Raw genomic sequence first — 19,809 nt, 5'->3', positions numbered from 1 at the left:
TGGATTTAATCAATAATTCAGTAGAACTGGGTTATTTGCAGAGTCCCAGTGACAAACTGAAGGAAACTTTGAAGGCATGCAAGTACCAGCTGCCCATTTTACTGTAAATGCTTATGGGAAATACTGGGTCCAGCTGCCTCCTATTCATGGAATATTTTAATAGCTAGCATTTTGTCCTGCAAGTGTATTATTGCTATAAAGAATGTTTATAATTTTTTTCTATCCCATGGCTTTTGGGGAATAACCACTAGCTCCATCACCTGTAAGGCTGGGAAAGCATTCTTCATTGGAAATAATAACGCTCTTATGAAGATGGCTTTTCAAATCTTCATTACATCATTTGATAGCGTTTGAGAAGCCAGCCTCTTCCATCCATCAGAGTTGGACTTTTTCATGGCATTCTAACTAGCTGAGTAACTGGACATTCCTTAACCACTCTGAATCTCAATGTCCTCGTTTATAAAATGAGTAAACTGACACCCACATCACAGAGTTGTTGGGGTACTTTAATGAGACAGTGTACAACAGCATGTAGCATGATGCCACTCATGTAGTAGAGACTTAGTGACTTTGATTTCCTTTTATCATTTAGTTCCCTTTTCTTTTTTCCCTCAACATTACTAGGGTATATTTGACAAATAAAAATTGCATATACTTAAGGTATACAATGTAATGTTTTATATACATACGCATCATGAGACGATTATCACAATCAGGCTAATGAACACATCCATCACCTCACGGTTATGATTCGCGCGTTTGTGTGTGTGTGTGGTAAGAACACTTAGGATCTACTCTCAGCAAATTTCAAGTAAACAATACAGTGTTATTAACCATAGTCACCATGCTGTACATTAGATCTGCAGAATCTATTCATCCCTCATAACCGAAACTTTGTACCCTTTGACCAACATCTCTACATTTCCCCCTCTCCCCATGCCCTGGCAACCACCCTTCTTCTCTCTATGAATTCAACTCATTTAGATTACACATATAAGTGGGGTCATGCACTATTTGTTTTTCTGTGTCTGGCTTATTTTGCTTAACATAATGTTCTTCAAGTTCATCCATGTTGTCAAAAATGATAGAATTTCATTTTTCTTTAAGGCTGAATAGTATTCCATTGTGTGTATACCCCACGTTTTCTTTATCCATTCATCTGTTGATGGGCACTTATGTTGCATCCATATCTTGACTACTGTGAATAAAGAGACAGTCTTATCTTTTAGGCTTTCTGATTTCACCTACCTCCTGGCCAGGATCATTCTTACAGCACCTTGCATATGCCCTGACACCCAGTGGACCTGACACTAGGGATGAGCTCCGAGTATCCAGGGGGGACTGATGATGTGAGGGACCTCCCACACACACATGCCCTTCAAGGTTCCTAACTCCTAGACCTCACGTGCTTCCAGTCCTAGGGAACACTGCAGTAGGGTATGGAAGGCATAGCTCCCTTGTCCCCAAACAAGTGTGGAACTAGGAGTTAGAACTCACCAGTGTTAGACGGCAGAGACATTCTAAGACACTTTGCAATTCATCTAGGGCTCAGGACAGTGCTAAGGACAGAAATGTTCTAGACTGTTCTCAATATGGCTTCAGGCTTTCCAACGGCTTATTTTTCTACTCAGAACAGAGCCAGTGGGAATTCCTCCCACAAGGGACACTTGCTGCCAGGCCATACGAGGGAATTTCTGGAGCTCTGGGTACAGGACAGAATCTGACAGGTGGAGGGTCCAGCCTCCTGCTTTTGTGTTCCTCTACCCCATGAGACCCCCTGGAGGGAGGGCCAGCCTCAACAGCACTCTTTGTCCTTCAACAATGAGATGTGTTGGTTGGGTACGAATGTTTTATATAAACACCAGGGTTGGTATTTAGCTCCAGTGTGTTCAAATATGACAGCACCCTCTGAGAAGTTTTGTAAAAGCCAGAAAAAGTGAATTTCCTTAAAAGATATAATTCTTACTAAAATTCAGTCATACCCAACTCCAACCATCAGAAAATGTACATTGTTTTCTGTAGTACTCCAGCAGTCTTGTGAAGAATCAGCTCTTCTTGTTCCTTTTATCTTTAAATAATGTCATTCTATCATAAGTTAAAATCAATACAATAGAACAAGGTAGCAAGTGTTTATTACTAAGGTCCTATATTTAAGTATTTTTAGAATCACATTTATGTGTCATCATGGTTGACTGTGGTATGTGTGTATACGTGTGTGCATGCATGTGTGTATAATCGATGGTCCTCTACTTGGGTGCAGCTTATGTGTTACACATAATTACTTCATGCCTGCAACATAAAGATGTGCGAGAACTGATGTCATTACTCAAATGCACTTTAAAGCATCTTTCAGAGCCAATTTCTAAATTGCAGTCAGTCAATGCTAATTATCAACTTGTGGCATATCCACTTTGTGTATTTGTCTGAAAATAACTGCAGTAGAAGGAGGGATTTCTCCCCTGTTTGACCAGCTTCCATCATTATCTATGATATGCTCAGAAGATGCAGACGTGTTTGGGCGTTCATGCCCAGTGCAGACAAAAAAATGGAAAATTGCTGCAAAAATATCCTGCAACAAATTCTCAGGTCATGGTTTTCAACTCCACTGAGTAAGAATGGATTAAGCTTCTACCTTGAACCACATCACCCTGGGTGCTAAGGAGAGTTTTTAAAAAGTGAGAAGACACCATCTCTTTCCCTAGATATCTCTTCCTTGGGGAAGCAAGACTTAAACATCAGCAGATACCAAAGAGTTAATGCAGGGTGGGTGGGGAGAACTAGAATGGGCAGGTATCACGAGGACAGATTTGGGAAGAAGCCACAACTTGGCCCAGGCCTGAGAAGGGTGGGACAATCCGGCCAGAGCACACAGGTTGGGGAATGGAGCAGTCTGGGATGCAGGCATGGCTGGGGTTTCAGATGGTCTGCGTTATTGGTCCTTTCATCAGCAGGGATAATTAGGAGATGACTGTATGTGTAAATTTGGCCCATGGCCAAATAATACTCAATCTGTTCATAAACTTCATTTTTAATGACTATTAACTTAGCCCCTTTTCTGAGCAATAAATTAACATTTTATGAAGGCTAAGCTACAGTCACAAAATGCATGCCTCTTTAAACACTATGATCACCAGCAGTGCATCCAATTTGTCATTGCTAAATTGCGTATTAGATTAAATACTTGGTCATATGTTTTGCATTTTTTATTGCTAATAATTTTTTTCTTTACAGATTTTCCTGCATGGAAACAATTTAAACAGCCTTCACCAGCTAATACACCCTGAATTTTTGCCCTCTGAGTTTGGAGGAACCCTTCCTCCCTATGACATGGGAACTTGGGCCCGGACGTTACTTGGTCCTGACTACAGTGATGAAAATGACTATACTCACACCTCCTATAATGCAATGCATGTGAAACATACATCCTCCAATCTGGAGAGAGAATGCTCACCCAAGCCAATGAAAAGGTAAGGCCTGGGTTATCAGAGCCTCCCAGTCAGAGGTCCATGTGATTTTTGATTTGGGCCTATTGTGGGTTAAGTAGTCGAAGACATTTATGGGCACAGAACTTGAATAAAATAAATTACAATGCATTTTCAGCTGATTTGACTAGAACTGAAAGCAAATGGGGCTTGGCTGGCCCAGAAATATAGTTTTCCCCATTGTGTTAAAGGAACAATTAGACCTGGCTCATGTCTTGATTACAGCCATGGTCTCTAGGGAGTTTGTTAATACATACATAATAAAATGTTGGACCTTTAAGATACACTAGATGGAAAAGCAACCTGCTAGAAAATATTCCTATAATTCATTCATTTGGAACCATTTATTGAGCATTTACAAGCCTGTAGCACTGATTAGGGACCAGAGGTACAAATATGAATCAGTCATGAAAAGAGCGGAGAAGTGTGCCTCGGGAAAATCTTCCAAGTTAGACTTTGGCAATGTATTTATAAAATAGCAGGTGGCATTTGGTCTGAGCTTTGAAGGAGAAAGATCAGCAACCCAGACTTAAAAAAGAGAAACAGCATTCCAACAGAGGGCAGAGACCAAGGCATGGAGGCATAGAGTGACAGGATGGTCTGGTGTGGCGAGCAGGTGGGCCAGGGCATGGGGGTGGCAGTCAGCATGGAATAAAGCTCCAAAGACAGGTCAATCCAGGTGGTGAAGGCCACTGAGTATGTATTCAATGGAACGCCAAGGAATAGGATTGATTTTTTTATAAATTGATGTACAAATAACATATGAGTATTTTCTCATTATAAAAATTAAACCTTGTTTTTAAGGCAAAAATCCTCTTTGACTACCATCCCTAACCTGGTCCCTCTCCAGTAATGGCCATTCTTATTAGGCCAGGGTGGATCCTTCCATTCTGTTTTCCTCACATAAAAAACATCTAATATTGTGCAATAGTTTGTTAGAGCTGTGATAAAGTACCACAGACTGGGTAGTTTTAACTGCAGAAAGTTTGTTTTCTCGCAGTTCTGGAGGCTGGAAGTCCAAGATCAAGGAGTCGGCATATTTGGTTTCTCCTGAGGCCTCTCTCCTTGGCTTGCAGATGTCCATTTTCTCCCTGTGTTCTCCCAGGGTCTTCCCTCTGTCTGTCTGTCTGTGTCCTAATCTCCTCTTCTTATAGGGACACCAATCATATTGAATTAAGGTCCACCCATAGGACCATGACCTCATTTTACCTTAATTACCTCTTTAAAGATCCTGTCACCAAATATAGTCACATTCTGAGGTATGGAGATTAGGCCTCCAGCATATGAATTTGGGGATTGGGAGGGCAAAACTTCAGCCCACAGTACATTGCATGTCACATCTTTCCATGTCAGTATGCCTAGACATATAAGGGGATGTCAAAAAGTTTGTGGAAATATGTAATTAAAACATAAAATACAAAATATAAACTTTATTTCTCAACATAAGCTCCATCAAGTTCAAGACACTTTTGTAAAAGCCATTTCATCCATCCCTGGAGAACTGAGTCCTGGGAATTTAACCATGTCAATGCAGTCTTTTTAACATTATTGGCTGAAGAAAAATGGGTGCTCTTTGAAGATTATTTAACATTGGGAAACAAGAAAGAAGTCAGAAGGAGCCAAATCAGGAGTGTAAGGTGGATGCCCGATGATTTCCCATTGAAACTCTCACAAAATTGCTCTTGTTTGATGAGAGGATTGAGCAGGAGCATTGTCATGGTAAGGGAGGACTCTCTGGTGATGCTCTCCTGGGAATTTTCCTGCTAAAGCTTTAATTAACTTTCTGAAAATACTCCCACAATAAGCAGATATTATCATTATTTGGCTTTCCAGAAAGTTAACAAGGAAATGCTTTGAGCATCCCCCCAAACCATTGCCCTGACCTGTGCTCTTGACTGGTCTGCTTTTGCTTTGACTGGAGCAATGCCAGCTCCTGGTAGTCACTGCTTTGATTGTGCTTTGTCATCAGGATAGTACTGGTAAAGCCTTGTTTTATCTGCTGTTACAATTCCTTAGAGAAATACTTCAGGATCTTGATACCACTTGTTTAAAATTTCCGTTGAAAGCTCTGCTCTTGTGTGCAGCTGATCTGGACATGATGATTTTGGTATCCATTCAGTGAAAAGTGTGCTCAACTTTAATTTTTCCGTCAAATTTGTTTAAGCGGAACCACTTGAGATGTGTGTGGTGTTGGCTATTGTTTGTGCTGTTAATCATCAGTCTTCTTTAATTAAGGCATGAACAAGATTAATTTTTTCTTCATAAATTGATGTGGATGGTCTGCTGCCACAGCCTTCATCTTCAATATTGTCTCATCTCTTCTCAAAACAAGTTTTCCATTGGTATAAATTGCTGATATCTTTGGGGTATTGTTCCCATAAATGTTTCATACAGCAACAATGATTTCACCATTCTTCTACCCAACCTTCATCATAAATTTGATGTTTGTTCTTGCTTTGACTTTAGCAGAATCCACGTTGCTCTGACAGGGGCTTTTGTAAAACTGGTGTCTTATCCTTCTTAGTGCTTCAAACTAGATCCTGTTCAGACATATTATAACAATTTTTCTGACTTTATTTGGCACACAAAAAAATTTCAAACTCCAAGCATTTTCCATGTACTTTTTGAAGGCCCTTCATATCTCACATTTTTAATACTGCATACTATTTCAGAATGTGGATATACCACAGTTTAGCAATCTCTACATTGGTGGGCAATTCTGGTTTTGAGTTTTTTTCTCTATTTCAAACAAGGATCAATAAATGTCCTTGGCATGACTTCTTCATTCTCCTAGGAAGGTTCCTCTGGGTAGACTCAGAAACCTGTGATTGCTGGATCAAAAAGTATTTGCATTGTAAGTTCCAGTCCACACTGCCTAGAGGTCCTCCAGAATGACTATACCAATTGACACTCTCACCAGCTGCATGTGAAAATCTCCAGATGCTGGAAAAACACTTGCTATTACCAGACTTTAATTCTAATGATAATCCTGTGGTGGGGAAACACTGTGTCATTTTTGTTTTCATCTATATCTCCTCACCAGACATCAGCAAGCAGAGAAATGACGTAATAAGTTCTGGGTTGTATAGGGATGTTGGAGTTAGCAGGGAAATGGTTTGTGCAGCAGAGATTAAAAGCCATCAGAAGGCTGATGTGGAGGCTCTCAGACGGAAAGACGACAGTCAGAACTAATGCCAAAGCAGAGGAAGATGGGCCCCATGCTGGTGATATTGGGGTATGGAAAAGGAAGAGTATCAGCGTTCAAGTCTCCTTGGGGTGCCTGGGTGTCTATTGATGTTCTGAGTCAAGGGAGAGCTCGAGGACGAGTGTCTCCACACTCCCTGTCCAGTTGTGAATATAGCACGCAAGTATCTGGGAGGCCCTTTGTGTTGGGGCTGGAGGAGTCTGGAAATTTATGCCCAGGTTAGTAATCAGTGTTCTCTAGGAAGTGTTGGTCATGGTGGCTGAGAGGTTGGCTTGCGTCTCTCCAGTGAAGGGACTGAACTTACTGGTACTGATAGTATTGTCTGGCCCCAGTTCTGACCCACTTTCAGTCCAGATGACAGCACAATGACAATAATGGCAACGAGTCATGCCACTGAGTACTGGATATGTTCCAGGCATGTTCTGAGCTCTTTACCTAAATTATCTCTCTTAATTCTCACCATAACTGTATGAGAGATGTACTATTGGTATTCCCATTTCACAAATGATGAAAATGAGACTCAGAGAGGTTAAACAACCATCTAAGGTCACACAGCATATAAGTGGACAAGTTGGCTCAGAGCTCTGTGTTTGTACCCACTATAAGACACAGCATGCTACTTTCTCTTCCTCACACTTTGAAGCCTCTGCTCTCTCTCCCCAGTCACTCCATGGGCAGGGACAGGGACACTTTGGGTGCTTGTTCCTACTAATCTTTAGAGAATTTTAGATAAGGCCATCATACCTTCATAGATATCTAAACTTCCAAAGTCAAGTGGCGTAAAACAGGAATTTGCCAGTTTTTTCCAGGTGACCAATCACTGCATTACATCTCTTTCTAGTGAACAGACATGTCCTACCTCCAAGCTGCACCTCCGAGTTAATATTTAGGGTCAACAGGGGTGACAGCTTCCACTATTAGATTGTGATTTCTGGAGGGAAAATACTTTGTCTAACTCTTAGTCATCTTACTCCTCCCCAAGAATCCAATTCAATGTCCAACACATGGTAGACACAGCAAACTCCTGTCTATGCTAGAAGAATATAGGCACATCTCAGGGATACTACAGGCTCATTTCTAGCCACTGCAATAAAGCAAATATCACAATAAAGTGAGTCACATGCATGTTTTGGTTTCCCAGCACATATAAAAGTTATGTTTATACTACACTGTAGTTTATTAAGTGCAAAACAGCATGTCTAAAAATGTACATACCTTAATTAAAAACACTTCATTGCTAAAAAATGCTAACAATCATCTGAGCCATCAGCATGTCATAGTCAACTCCCAGAGGGAAAGAGCCAATTTCCACCCCTGTCCCCCATCTTTAATAAGGCTCTCACAGATCCTGCTGATACGAATTTACGTCCTAGTAAGGGAGAGAACATGCACAAATAACTACCACACAGAATAGGAGACTTGCTACAAAGGAGGAGCCTGCCACACTGTTCTGAGGCAGCGTCACTCACTTTGGCCAGGACGATTCTCAGAGGAGCTCCACAGAGGAAGGCTTGGCAAACCCGGGCTTTGGAAGATAAGTACTTTCCTTTAGCTACGGGAGCCAAAATGCAAGACTAGCTGGCCGGAGAAGCTGGCAATTGTGTACACTTCTCATTTCCCCCACCAAGGCCGCCACGGTATCCTGTCCACTCCTCTGTCCTTTGTGACAATATTCTCGACCCTTGCCTGGGGATTTCAGGCCACAGCAGGGTGGGCAGAGATCCTGGCCGGGAGGGACTGGCCCTGTTGTTGGCGTGTGTCTGCTGGCAGGCGCCTCACTGGCCAGGAGCAGAGCAGCCGTCATTCATTGTATATTTTTGACCCCTCAGAACCCACTGTGGGAAACTTGGAAACAGAATTGAAGAAGATTTTATAGGTCATTTTTTCCAGTTTCCCAGCAGATAGAGTGGTCTATTCCCCAGCACAGACTGTCAGCCAGCCTCAGCTTGCACTGGCCAGAGAGGGCAGGCAGCTTCTGGGCCAGTGTGTCCCCTGTGGCACGGTGGTGTTGTTAGAAAGTGCTTCTTTATTCCAAGCCAGATGACAAGGGTCTGTCTTCTGGGCAGTGCTGTAATTTCCAGTGGGTACACATCGCCTATTGTCCTAGGCCCTGCATAGTTCCCAACACGCCTCAGGTGCATTTGGAGTTAAGTGGACTGTCCCTGGGACCTGATCACTTTTTATCATGTGGCTTCTGAGCACAAGTGGCCACCGCATTCCCAAGTACTCTTGAGCGATGCTTTCTGGTGCACATGCAGAGTGAAAGCGGAGAAGCCTGAAACTCTCAGCTGATAAGTGGTTCTAACAAGCTCTATTTTATCTCCAGATAATTGTAGCTCAACCCTTAAGCAGTGAAACTTTTTAAAAAGCAAGATAGATTTAGATAAAAATTTTTCTAAACAGATTATTTCAATGTTGTTTTTTTCTTTAAGACAGTGATGCCTTGGTGAGCTGTTGAGGTAAGCATGCTCTGCTCTGATTCTAAATAACCTTAAGTTTGTATTTTTAACTTTTTATTACCGTTTCTTATTTTATTTTTTAGGAGTCCATTTCCTTGCTCCCACACCATCAGCTGTTCTTTCTGTTCTTAGGAGTACGTGTCTGTAGCATCCCGTTTTCTCCTAATTCACTGCTTGAATATGTTTTAAGTTTGGACAGTAGGTAGCCAAATTTAAAACTCTCCAACAAACAACAGTAAATTAGTTTTGTATTAGTTATGATTATTTTTGTTGCAAATAAGAGAAAGCCCCGAATGAGCTGCATTAAACAATAAGGAACATTTATATTTCATATGAGATGTCTCAAAGTCAGGCGGCTGCAGCAATGTGATTCCAGCGGCTCAGTGGTGACCACGAGAACCCAGGTTTCCCCCACTGTATCCCGCACAACTGGAGCCTTCTCAGGCAGGAGTCTACTGCCGATTCTCACAGTGGGGGTGGCAGTGCCTAAACAAAAGGGGCTCTTGCCAGCTAAGAAGGGAGAGGAAATGGCATAGAGCAGCAGTCCCCTACCTTTGGGCACCAGGGACCGGTTTCATGGAAGACAATTTTTCCACAGGAGGAGGCGTGGGGAGGATGGCTTGGGGATGATTCAAGCACATTACATTTGTTGCGCAGTCAGGCCTCTCTGCTAATGATAATCTGTATTTGGAGCCGCTCCCCAGCACTAGCATCACTGCCTCAGCTCCACCTCAGATCATCAGGCATTAGATTCTCATAAGGAGCTGCAACCTACATCCCTCGCAGGCACAGTTTACAGTAGGGTTCATGCTCCTATGAGAATCCAATGCCACTCTTGATCTGACATGAGGCGGAGCTCAGTGATGTGAGCAATGGGGAGCGACTGTAAATACAGACGAAGCTCCTCTTGCTCACCCATCACTCACTTCCTGTTGTGCAGTCTGGTTCCTAACAGGCCACAGACTGGTACCGCTCTGCAGCCTGGGGTTTGGGGACCACAGGTGCAGAGTTGTGAACCAGCAGGCCGGCTACAGGTGTATTTAGGAGTGCAGGCCTGAAATTTCTGCCTCAGGAAGTAAGTGCATGATTTTTTAATCTGTGTAGATTTTGTGATATCTCTTTTCATTATTAGACCATATTTATTAATTACATTCTAGTTCTAGCCTTTATGACTGATAAAGTAATTAAAATGGCTATAGATGCTATTATAAAGGCACGTGTCCACACACACAGAAACACCATCTTGAAGTAAGTACTGGTGAATGATTAGCCACTTTGGGAGAGCTTTTCAAATATATGTACATATACATACATATATACACATCATTTCTTAAAGATTACTGGTGGTAAACCTCATGTAAATTTTATCTTGTAATTTTGATTCAGACTGAGAAACCTGAGTCATTCCCCTAAATTGAAGGCATCTGGATGTAGATTATTCATCCAGAGATAGAAGTCTGGGGAACCGTACTCATGACATGCGACGCTCAGAAGGTTATGGCTGGGGCTCTTGAAGCATGTTAGAGATCACAGGTTGCTCTCAAATGCCTTACTTCATTCTCTCATTGGTTTCTTTTCATCTTATCTGTCCTGATGGCAGCTACAAACAACAGACATGATGATGTCTAGGAAATAAAGAGCATCTTTCCTGATATTTCTGGGCAAAAATAAAAGTAGGACCCTGAAGAGCCAGGCTTTGTGCTGCCTGTGGACCCCTCACCGTGGCCAGGGACAGGGCATGTGGCCACCCTGGTGGAGGGCAGGGTGCAATCCTGGACTACACAGGATTAGTACAGGGAGGGGGTGGATGGCCTCCTAGAGGAGAGGCGTGGATCGGTTCAGAGGTGTGTGTCCCCACCATGTAGTGATGGCAGGTGGCTCCTGCCAGGGCTGTCAGGGAAAGGACGTATGGATCTTGGGCCATCCTTTTGTTGAGCTTGCGTAGGTTTCTCTTTGTTGTACCACGGCAGACGGCCTCTGTTTGCAATCTAAACTTTCTCGACAAACATTTTACATAAAATTTTGTATAAAATACATTTTATCATTGTCCTTATTATCAAGGGCTTTTATAATTTTAGATCTGGAGGGAGTCCTTAGAGGTCATCTAGGGGTCATCAGAATTTCTAACACTAAGGACCTCGTCTGTCATCCCCCACGTGGTGTGTGTGTGTGTGTGTATGTGTGTGTCGAAAGATATTGGCTACTGAGGACATTGCATTGATTAAATAATCACAAATTCATGCTGCCACAATGTAATCAGTGTTACTTCACAAAATTATTCTAAGAGCTTGAATTTTAATAAAAACGAAGTTACTTAATGCTAATCTAAATTTTAGTCTCATAGATGGTAAATGGGAAGTTTTTGTAAAGTTTTATGGAATAGTAACGACAATGTAAAAATACCTGCTCCATCCTTTCCCCCATTGCTACTTCTGTGAAACAGCTGGGACAAAAGTTCAAGCCCCCTAACGTTGAGTCTGGGGATTTTTTTCTTTGCAATCGCACTGCTTCTTCCAAAGCATGGTGTCTTGTACACAGCAGATGTTCCACACATATTTAATATTTTAGTTTAAAAATATAAGTGTGTGGTGCAGAGATGTGCCCTTTTTACACTGGTACCAAGATTTTAGAAAATATTTTTCTTCCTCTAGTTATCCTAGCTAAGGTCCTAAAAAGTCCCACAGGGAAAAGAGCTGCATTACCAAACCTATTTTATCCCAGGATTCTTTCTGGGTGGAACAGCTGTTAACATCTCACCCTATACTTGTCTCCCAGAGACTAGAGTATGGAACACACTGCTCCAGTGACTGAAAGGGAAAACCAGGAAGCTGATTTACGTTCATGGAAACCCAAGCAGGCTGAACCCTGACTGACAATTCCCATCTTCATGGTTTCCTGGAGGCCCTCCTGGTGTGCTCAGAATCATCAGCATTTCTGTCCGGGCTCAGTCTGGCATCCTTGCTATTATATAAGCAAAAGGATTATTTTTTTAAAAAATATACTATCTGGTATTTCAACCTCATTCAGCTCATGAATTTACCGAATAAGCATTCATGTCTCAGCACTAAAAGAGAAACCCCAGCCTCATGACAGGGGAGCCATGGCTCCTTCTTGGAAGTCTAGAAATTACCATGGGCAGAAAAGCACATTTTGGCTTCCCTTGTGCTGCAACACAGCTGAATGGAGCCCGGTACCTCCGCCTTGCGAGGTGCCAGCCTCTGCGTGTGACACAGCCACAGCAGCCACTTAGGTCAAATGGAGCCAGTTTGAGGAAAAGGAGAGCCAGAGTGACTTTGGAGAGTCCCAGAGAGGTGCTCTAAGGTGTGCAGGATCTGAGGCAGAGAGCAGTGGTCATGCCCACCCCAACCGTGTCTATTCAACAAACATTGAGTGAGCATTTCCTCTGGGCTGAGATCACATGCTCCTGTGTTTCATGAAATCAAAAAACCAGTGTCAGCAAAGTGACGGTATTGCACTGCTCCTACAGAAGATCACAGATACAACATTTTGGTTATTAATCCTGTACTGACTTCCTAAGTTGGCACGACATAGCTGGGACTCCACTGCCTTTGGTGTGCGTTTAGATTTAAAGATATTTGTTCCCAGGACTTTTTTTTTTTTAAAAAACCATATGATAACACCATTCATATAAAGTCAAAACCCAATTCTTATAATTTCTAGGAATCCTGAGGTAAGTTTTTGGTACAGCCTGATCATAAAGTTAAACCTTTAATACTTATCAGGGATCCAGAAAAATATTCACAGAGAAGGAAGCCTGAAAGATCCTAGCCTCATCTCCAATTGCATCAGCAAAGAACATCCACAACTTTCAGAGAAATGACTCAATAAGTCTTGTATGGAAGGGCCAAAGCTTGTGAGCCAGCTGCACCGTGGAAGGCGACTTTTGATTCTTTTGGTCAAATACCTTCCTCCTTACAGTCCTTAAACACCCTTCCTAGAGCCCACATGGAAGAAGTGAGATGTCATGAAGATATGCGAACCGTATGATTTGGGCAGGGAGAGAAGGAAGAATGCCTGGACTGAGTTCAAATTTCTGATCCCGAAAGAAATTTTAGGCCATATTTTCCTCCTTGGTCCCTGCCTAGGTGGTAAAAGTCAGTTTAACTGTTCTCAGCTGTCAGTAGAACTGGCCATGACCTTGGTGATCTTTCAGCATGAAGTTCTCTTTTTGGAGGGTGAACTTGTGCATCTGCTGGATAACTACTCATTTCCAGTAGATGTAAGACATCATGAAATACCACCCGTATGACAAGAATGAGGGGTGGCAGTGTGGGAACAGGAGGAGCCTTGTTTTCTGAGCAGCCAGGGCAAAGGGTCCATTTTACTGTGTGGCCCAGAGACAGATGTCCCATATGGCTGTTTCGTTCAATAACACTATATAATGCATCATTTCTTCACAAATGAACCACAACTTTCACTGTCCTCTAAGTTGCCTGGTGTCTGGTGTCCAGCTCAAATGTGATTGAACTTCTTAGTTTTGGCGTATCACTGCTACTCAGGCAGCTAATGACTGAGATATCATCACCTCCAGAAGCCAAGACTTCTAGGGTAAGCCATAGATGCCCGGTGTTTTATGTTGGTTATTGGATACTGGAGTGTTCCACAGATGCTGAAAGGAATTTGTTAACATTTTTTAAAGAACAAAGAAAATTAACTGCGAAGCCTCACTGTAACTTGTGCATGTGGCTGAGATAGATGCTCTGCTTTCATACAGCTTTCTTTCCTCTGGCGGAATTGAACGGGGCATCTCCTTACAAGTATATCCTATGTCGCCATGTAACATTGGAGTGACAGAAAATCCATACAAAGGAATTAATCAACAAGAGAATAAATGAGGCTAGTTAAAATGTTGTGTATAGGGGCATGTTTCTCTTCTTTTTAAAGAATAGCATGAAAATTTCTTAGATAAAGAGTTCTAAGCTACCAGTGAAGCAAAGAAGGGTTGAATTTAGGGGGAAATGAACAGATGTATGTGAACTCCCCAGGAGTAGTTTCAAAAGTGAACCATTTGATTACTCACGGTGTTGCGTTCTGGGAAAGACTGCTGTTTGCTGAAGCACCACGCTCAGACACAATCACTTGGAGAGGGAGCTATAACCCAGGCAGGAAAGACAAGGAATGTTTATTTCTTGTGACATATTGCTATTGGTAAACAAACATTTTGCCCTATTCCAATTAAGCTGATGCTGTCTGTGCCCAACATCTAGCCTGCAATGAATCTCCCTCACAAGCTTTCATGATCATATGGACGAAAACAAATATTTGACGTAATACATGGTAGAAGTCTCTGCACAATGTCGTTCTTAAAAACATTGTGTGGCTTGCATAGAGTGTTCGAGCTTCTTTTTAGGTTTAGGCAAACTTTGTTGTAGATATCAGTTGAGTTTAAGATGTCCAAACTGTGGTATTTGAGTTTTTGCAAAGGCTATAAATGAGCATTGTTGAACTTGAGGCTTTCATGGGAAACTCCTTCGCTGCCCCACTGACAACGCACCTGTTGGGTCCCGGACTGGCCCCTCACTGTCCCCTGCAGCTCTTCAAGGTGGGCCCAGGGCTCCATGTTCAGGGCTCCCCATCCTAAGCCTGGCCTGCTTGCTTCAGCCCTGTGAGATTGAGGCCGTGCTTACGCTTTTCTTTTCCTCTCTGTCTTTATTTTCCAATCCGCTCGTTTTCTTCCATTGATTAGTTTAATTATAAAACCCTGGGCAAGTCCCTTAGCCTCGCTGAGTCTCAGCTTCCTTGACAACAAAGTGTATGTCAGGATCCGTGTGAGCTCAGAGTTGCTGCTGGGGTCAGAGGGCAGCAGGGTGGGAAAGTCACCAGCAGAGCACCGTGGAAAAACAGTGTGATGGCTCTGAGCTTTCTTGAGCAGCATTGTGCGTAAGGACTGTCCTTTTGTTACAGTTTTTATTTCTTCCCAAACAGAAGTTTCTCACTCAAAACAACAATTCCCAACCCTGCAACAGAGATGTAGGTAATGATTAGGCATGGTGGCTTGAAGGGAGATGCTTTGAGCTCCTCATCAGAAGTCAGAACTGTACTGCCCATTTCCCTCTTCTCTGCCTTAGTTTATGCATAGGGCCAGTATAGGGTCTTTTGTACCCTGGGAGCCCTGCACCCAGAATGTGGCCAGGCGCCGTGGGTGCAGGGCACAAAGGCCAAGCCCAGGAGAGGGAGCAGTTAGCAACACAGCCCCGCCTCTCTTCCCCTCTGTCTGCCAAGAGAACTTTGTCTTCACAGGAGCCTTCGGTTCCCACTCACCTCCCCTGTCCCAGGTCCCCAGTGAAGCCTGTGCTCTGGCCTAGATGACAACCACATCTTTCCTGGTCCTTATCAGTGTTGCTCCTGCTCTGACTCTCAGATCCACAGTGTAACCCTGTGCTCTTGAGTGTCATCTTCACATTCATAATGATGCCATGTCTCCACCTAACGTCCTCCAAAGGCTTCCCACTGTCGTCCTGCGTCACCTGGGGGCTGCTCACCTTCACACAGGCCCTCCCTGGTGCACTCAGCCTGGCCATGCTGACTTAGCCCTTCCTTCAGTGTGCGGGGCTGCTTCCCGCTCTGGGACTGCCTTGCCCTGGACGCTCCTCCCTCGCTCATGGGCGACACCTTGTCTGTCAGGTCTGGTTCATACGTCCAGGCCCCCGGGGGACGTTCTTCGCCCTCCCTGTGCCCCTGAGCCCCTCCCTGCCCATCCTGCTATGTCCAGTACCGAACTCTGTTTCTGTCTTAATGGGGACCACAGTTCTATAATTCTGTGTCAGTTGGTTTACATACGTAGTAAATCTCCCTTGTGTAGATTATGTGTCCTCCAAGGGTTGGACTGCGCCGTTTTCCTCATCATCAGGGGCCTGTGCCTCACCTGTTCCCCTGGTGTATAATAGGTGCTCACTACATAGTTTCTGGGGTGGAGAAGGAAAGAGGGAGTGATAAGGGAGGGAGTATAAGGGAAATTTAAAAGGTGGAGGAAAGAACAAAGGAAGAAAAGAAGGAAAACTTGTGTGGTAGTACATGCTGTTAGGAGCATTTTATTCTGCAGAGTGATGAGGAAGATGCCATCAGCCATCCGTCATGGCACAAGACAGCAGCACCGTCTTTGTAATCAATGTTGGATGAGAATTTAGCATCATCTTGAAGGTTGTTGATAAGCAACTCTCAGTCTTATTTCTCTCAGTTTCTGAATTTCTGTTAACAATATGACTACATGGTGAGTGCCAGGCACACTGTCTGGAGAATGGACACGCTTGAGGCTCTGACTCAGGGGGATGGGCGGGACATGGACAATGTATATAACCAGAGCTTTTGTACCCCATGAAGAGCTGAAATAAAAAAAAATATTTATAATACTTATATTTTTGAAAATTGTATTCATTTATTCAATATTTATTGTCTACTAAGTACTAGGACATAAAAAGCATAGAGGGCAATTAAAAGAACAGAATCTGGAATGGGATTTTATGGGTTCAAATTAGTAGCTGTGTGACCGGAGTAGCTATCTCTCTGTGACCCAGTTTTCCTCTCTATAAAACAGGTAATAATAGCTCTGCCTTATTATTGTGCTGTGAGGCTTAAATGAAGTAAGTGCAAGTGCTGCCTGCCGAGGACAGCGTGGTCAACGGGCGGTTAACGGGGCAGACGCTGCTCCTGCGGTGCCTCTATGTCCCTCCATGGTCCAGGAAGGGAGACAGACTTTAAGGACATCATTAATACCGTTTAAACAGCTCTTTCATGATCCTCGTATTTGAAAAATTACAGTGTACCATGAGGGTGCAGATGCATGGGGAGGGTCCTAACCTGACTTGGGTAGGAGTCAGAAAGGGCTTTCCTGAGAAAGTCACATGCAAGCTGAGACTTGGAGGATGAGAAAAAGTTCCCGAGGCAAAAGCGAAGGAGTGGAAATGGGAGCAAATATCCCGCAGTTGGAAGGGCCAGGCCCAGGGACCTCCATGTTCTATCAGTTTGTAAGATGCATTTTTCTTCACAGTAAAAATCCCTGAAATCAGGACAAGTCCTACCATTGATGACATCTTAGATCCAGTGAAATTTGGAATTAAAAGAAGGAAAGAGCAGAGATGTTGGAGAGCAGAAAGCAAGGGTAAGGCTGGCTGTGCAGACACGCAGGGGCCCACCGTGCCAACCTCCGTAGGGCAGATAAGGAGATTGGATTTTATCCTGTGAGCAATGGAAAGTTGCAGAAAGGTTTTAGGCAGGGGAGTAAGATGAATAGAGAAGTTTATTAAAAATCTCACTGTGATGTGAGGAGAACAAATTGAGGGCGAGCACAATAAGTGCAGGGAGACTGTCCGGGGCTGTCATGATAGTGCTTGAGAGAGACCGTCGTCCCTTGGATTGGGGTGCTCAGTGCAGAAGTGGAGAGAAGATGACGGACTCAGAAATAGTTAGTGAATAGAATCAACAAGTGATGAGCAAGTGGCCACTGGGATGAGGGTAAGAAGCTTTAGGAACAACCAGGGGCCGCGTGCGTGTGCAGCTGGATGGACTGTACTCCTGTTTGCCGAGGTAAGGAGCTCTGCAAGGAGCTGCTCACGGGGAGATCATGAGTTCAGTGTTGGGCATGGTTAGCGTGAGGGCTCGTGTGGCACCCGTTAGAGCAGTCCTGCAGGATGTTGGACACTCAGTTCTAAAGCTCAGGAGACAATCCTGGAATGAATATATATATTATAAATTAGGGACTCAAAGGCATAAATAAGGAATGCAGGAGGGAATGGAGGAGAACTCCCAGGGGGAACTTGCAGGATGAGAAGAGAGGGATAAGTGCTTGGGTTTTAGCTGCAAGAAAGTCCAGTATGTGAAGTTCACAGAGCACAAGACACCAAGGAGCACTGAGAATGGTAGGGGGTAAACCAGACGTGGCGTTGTAAAAGCCAGAGAGATAGAGTGAGGGAGATACTGAGTGTCCTACTATTGACTGCTTCTGAGACGCTGAGTGAGAGGAATGTCAAAAGGTGTCATTGGACATAATGACAAGAAGGCCATTTGTAGCCTTACTGAGAGCTGTGACGGAGTCACATGGATGCACGTGAGGATGCAGCAGGTTCAGAAATAGGTAAAGATCAGAGAAAGAGAATATAAACACTTCTGTGAAGTTCAGCTGTGAAGGTGGAGGAGATATTTGTATCTGAAGAGGCACGTGAGGATCCAAGGGGATTTATTGTTTTTGTTCTGTTTTTCTTTTATTTCCTGTTATTTTTCTTCGTTATCTTCCTCTTCTTCTTATCTTCTTTCTGTTTTATTGAAAACAGGGCTGCTAGGATATTTCAATGACAATAGGAAGGATCCAGTAAAGAGGCAGAATTTGAAGATGTAGGAGAGGGAACAATTGGTGACACCAAGCGGTGAGATGGGGCAGGACCCAGGGCCTGAGTGGAGGGGGTTTCTGTCTTTCCGAGAGCAGGAAGCCCCCTTCTCAGGAACCAGACACCTGCGCATGGGGTGGCCGAGCGCTGGGGAGCTCCCCGGGGTCTGCTGGCTTCTATTTTCCCACTGAAGTAGGGCGAGTCTGGACAGTGAGACTAGTGTGCAGGCGGATTTTTAGGTAAGGTGATACAGAGGGGTGTGGGCTGAAATTTGTGGAGAATCGGGGTGGGCTTGAAATGGCATGGAGGAAACAAAGAAGGTGGAATGCAGTTTCAAGGGCTGGTGTGAGAGGGAATAAGGGCTTATAACGATCTTTGTGTTCCTGGGTAGTGTGGTCTGCATTTCTCAGCTGCTCTGTGGCTGACTTGTAGGAGTCATATTGTTGGGGGTCGTCCAGGGCTGGGAATTGATGAGAGGAGCTTAGTGTATGGTCAAGAGAAACACTGAAGTGCTTGATGATACAATCTCAGTTTATGGGAAAGGAAGTGAAGCTAGGAGGGGCCTCACGCATAAGGAGATACGGGTGTTGGCCTGGGAGGGCTGAGTCGGGAGGCAGAGATATTACCAGTTACTCACCAGCAGGATCTAAGGGAAAATAGGCAAGCAGCCCATCACCCTGAGCCCTGGCTCTGCAATTTGGCATAAAACAAAGAGGATAAATGGGGGGACAGCGCCTTTAAGGGGGCCAGAGGGAATAGGAACAAGAACACAGACAGGGGCCTTCACTTTGGAAAGAGATAATGGGACAGATGGCATGTTTGCCTTTTGCTTAGTTGTATTTCTCATGCCTAGCCCAGAAGCAGGCCAAAATAAATGCCCAGTACATATTCCTTGAGTGCAGAATGAATGAAGGAAGGAATGAATAAAGAGAAGGCAATGTTAATAAAAATATTCTTGTAAGAACTTACCTAACTTGGGTATACCCTGGTTAGTCTTCACGGTTTGACTAAAATCATAGCTCAGGCTACTTATTTTATTGCAAAATCTGAATTTTATGTAAAACTTTGAAAATGACCTGTAATTTGAACCAAAGTAAAACAATGATCCAATCTGAATCTCAGTGATCCCGCATGCAGCTTAAATTGTAGATCTAAAACACCTTTGCAGTTGAATGATGAATGTGGTGTTGAAATGGAAGAGCTGAGCAGGTAGAACGGGAACATCGAATTCTCGCTCCGGGTGGCAGATGGAACGAGGCGGGTAAATGGCCCCTCTACAGATGCATCCATTGCTGGACACTCACTGTGGTGGAGCTGCATCC

At 43.7% G+C, this 19,809-nt stretch overlaps 1 protein-coding gene across 1 annotated transcript in view; it reads left to right on the top strand.

The window, feature by feature from the left end:
* CLVS1 (clavesin 1) overlaps positions 1-19,809 on the top strand; it is a 185,620-nt gene that overhangs the window by 150,484 nt on the left and 15,327 nt on the right. The window contains exon 5 of the mRNA XM_045560963.1: positions 3,232-3,467. Within this exon, the coding sequence (XP_045416919.1) occupies positions 3,232-3,467 (236 nt within the window). The remainder of the gene's footprint in view (positions 1-3,231; positions 3,468-19,809) is intronic.

This window comes from Lemur catta, chromosome 9 (assembly GCF_020740605.2).
Source record: "Lemur catta isolate mLemCat1 chromosome 9, mLemCat1.pri, whole genome shotgun sequence".
Taxonomy (NCBI): Eukaryota; Metazoa; Chordata; class Mammalia; order Primates; family Lemuridae; genus Lemur; species Lemur catta.
This window is presented reverse-complemented; position numbering and strand designations above follow the sequence as displayed.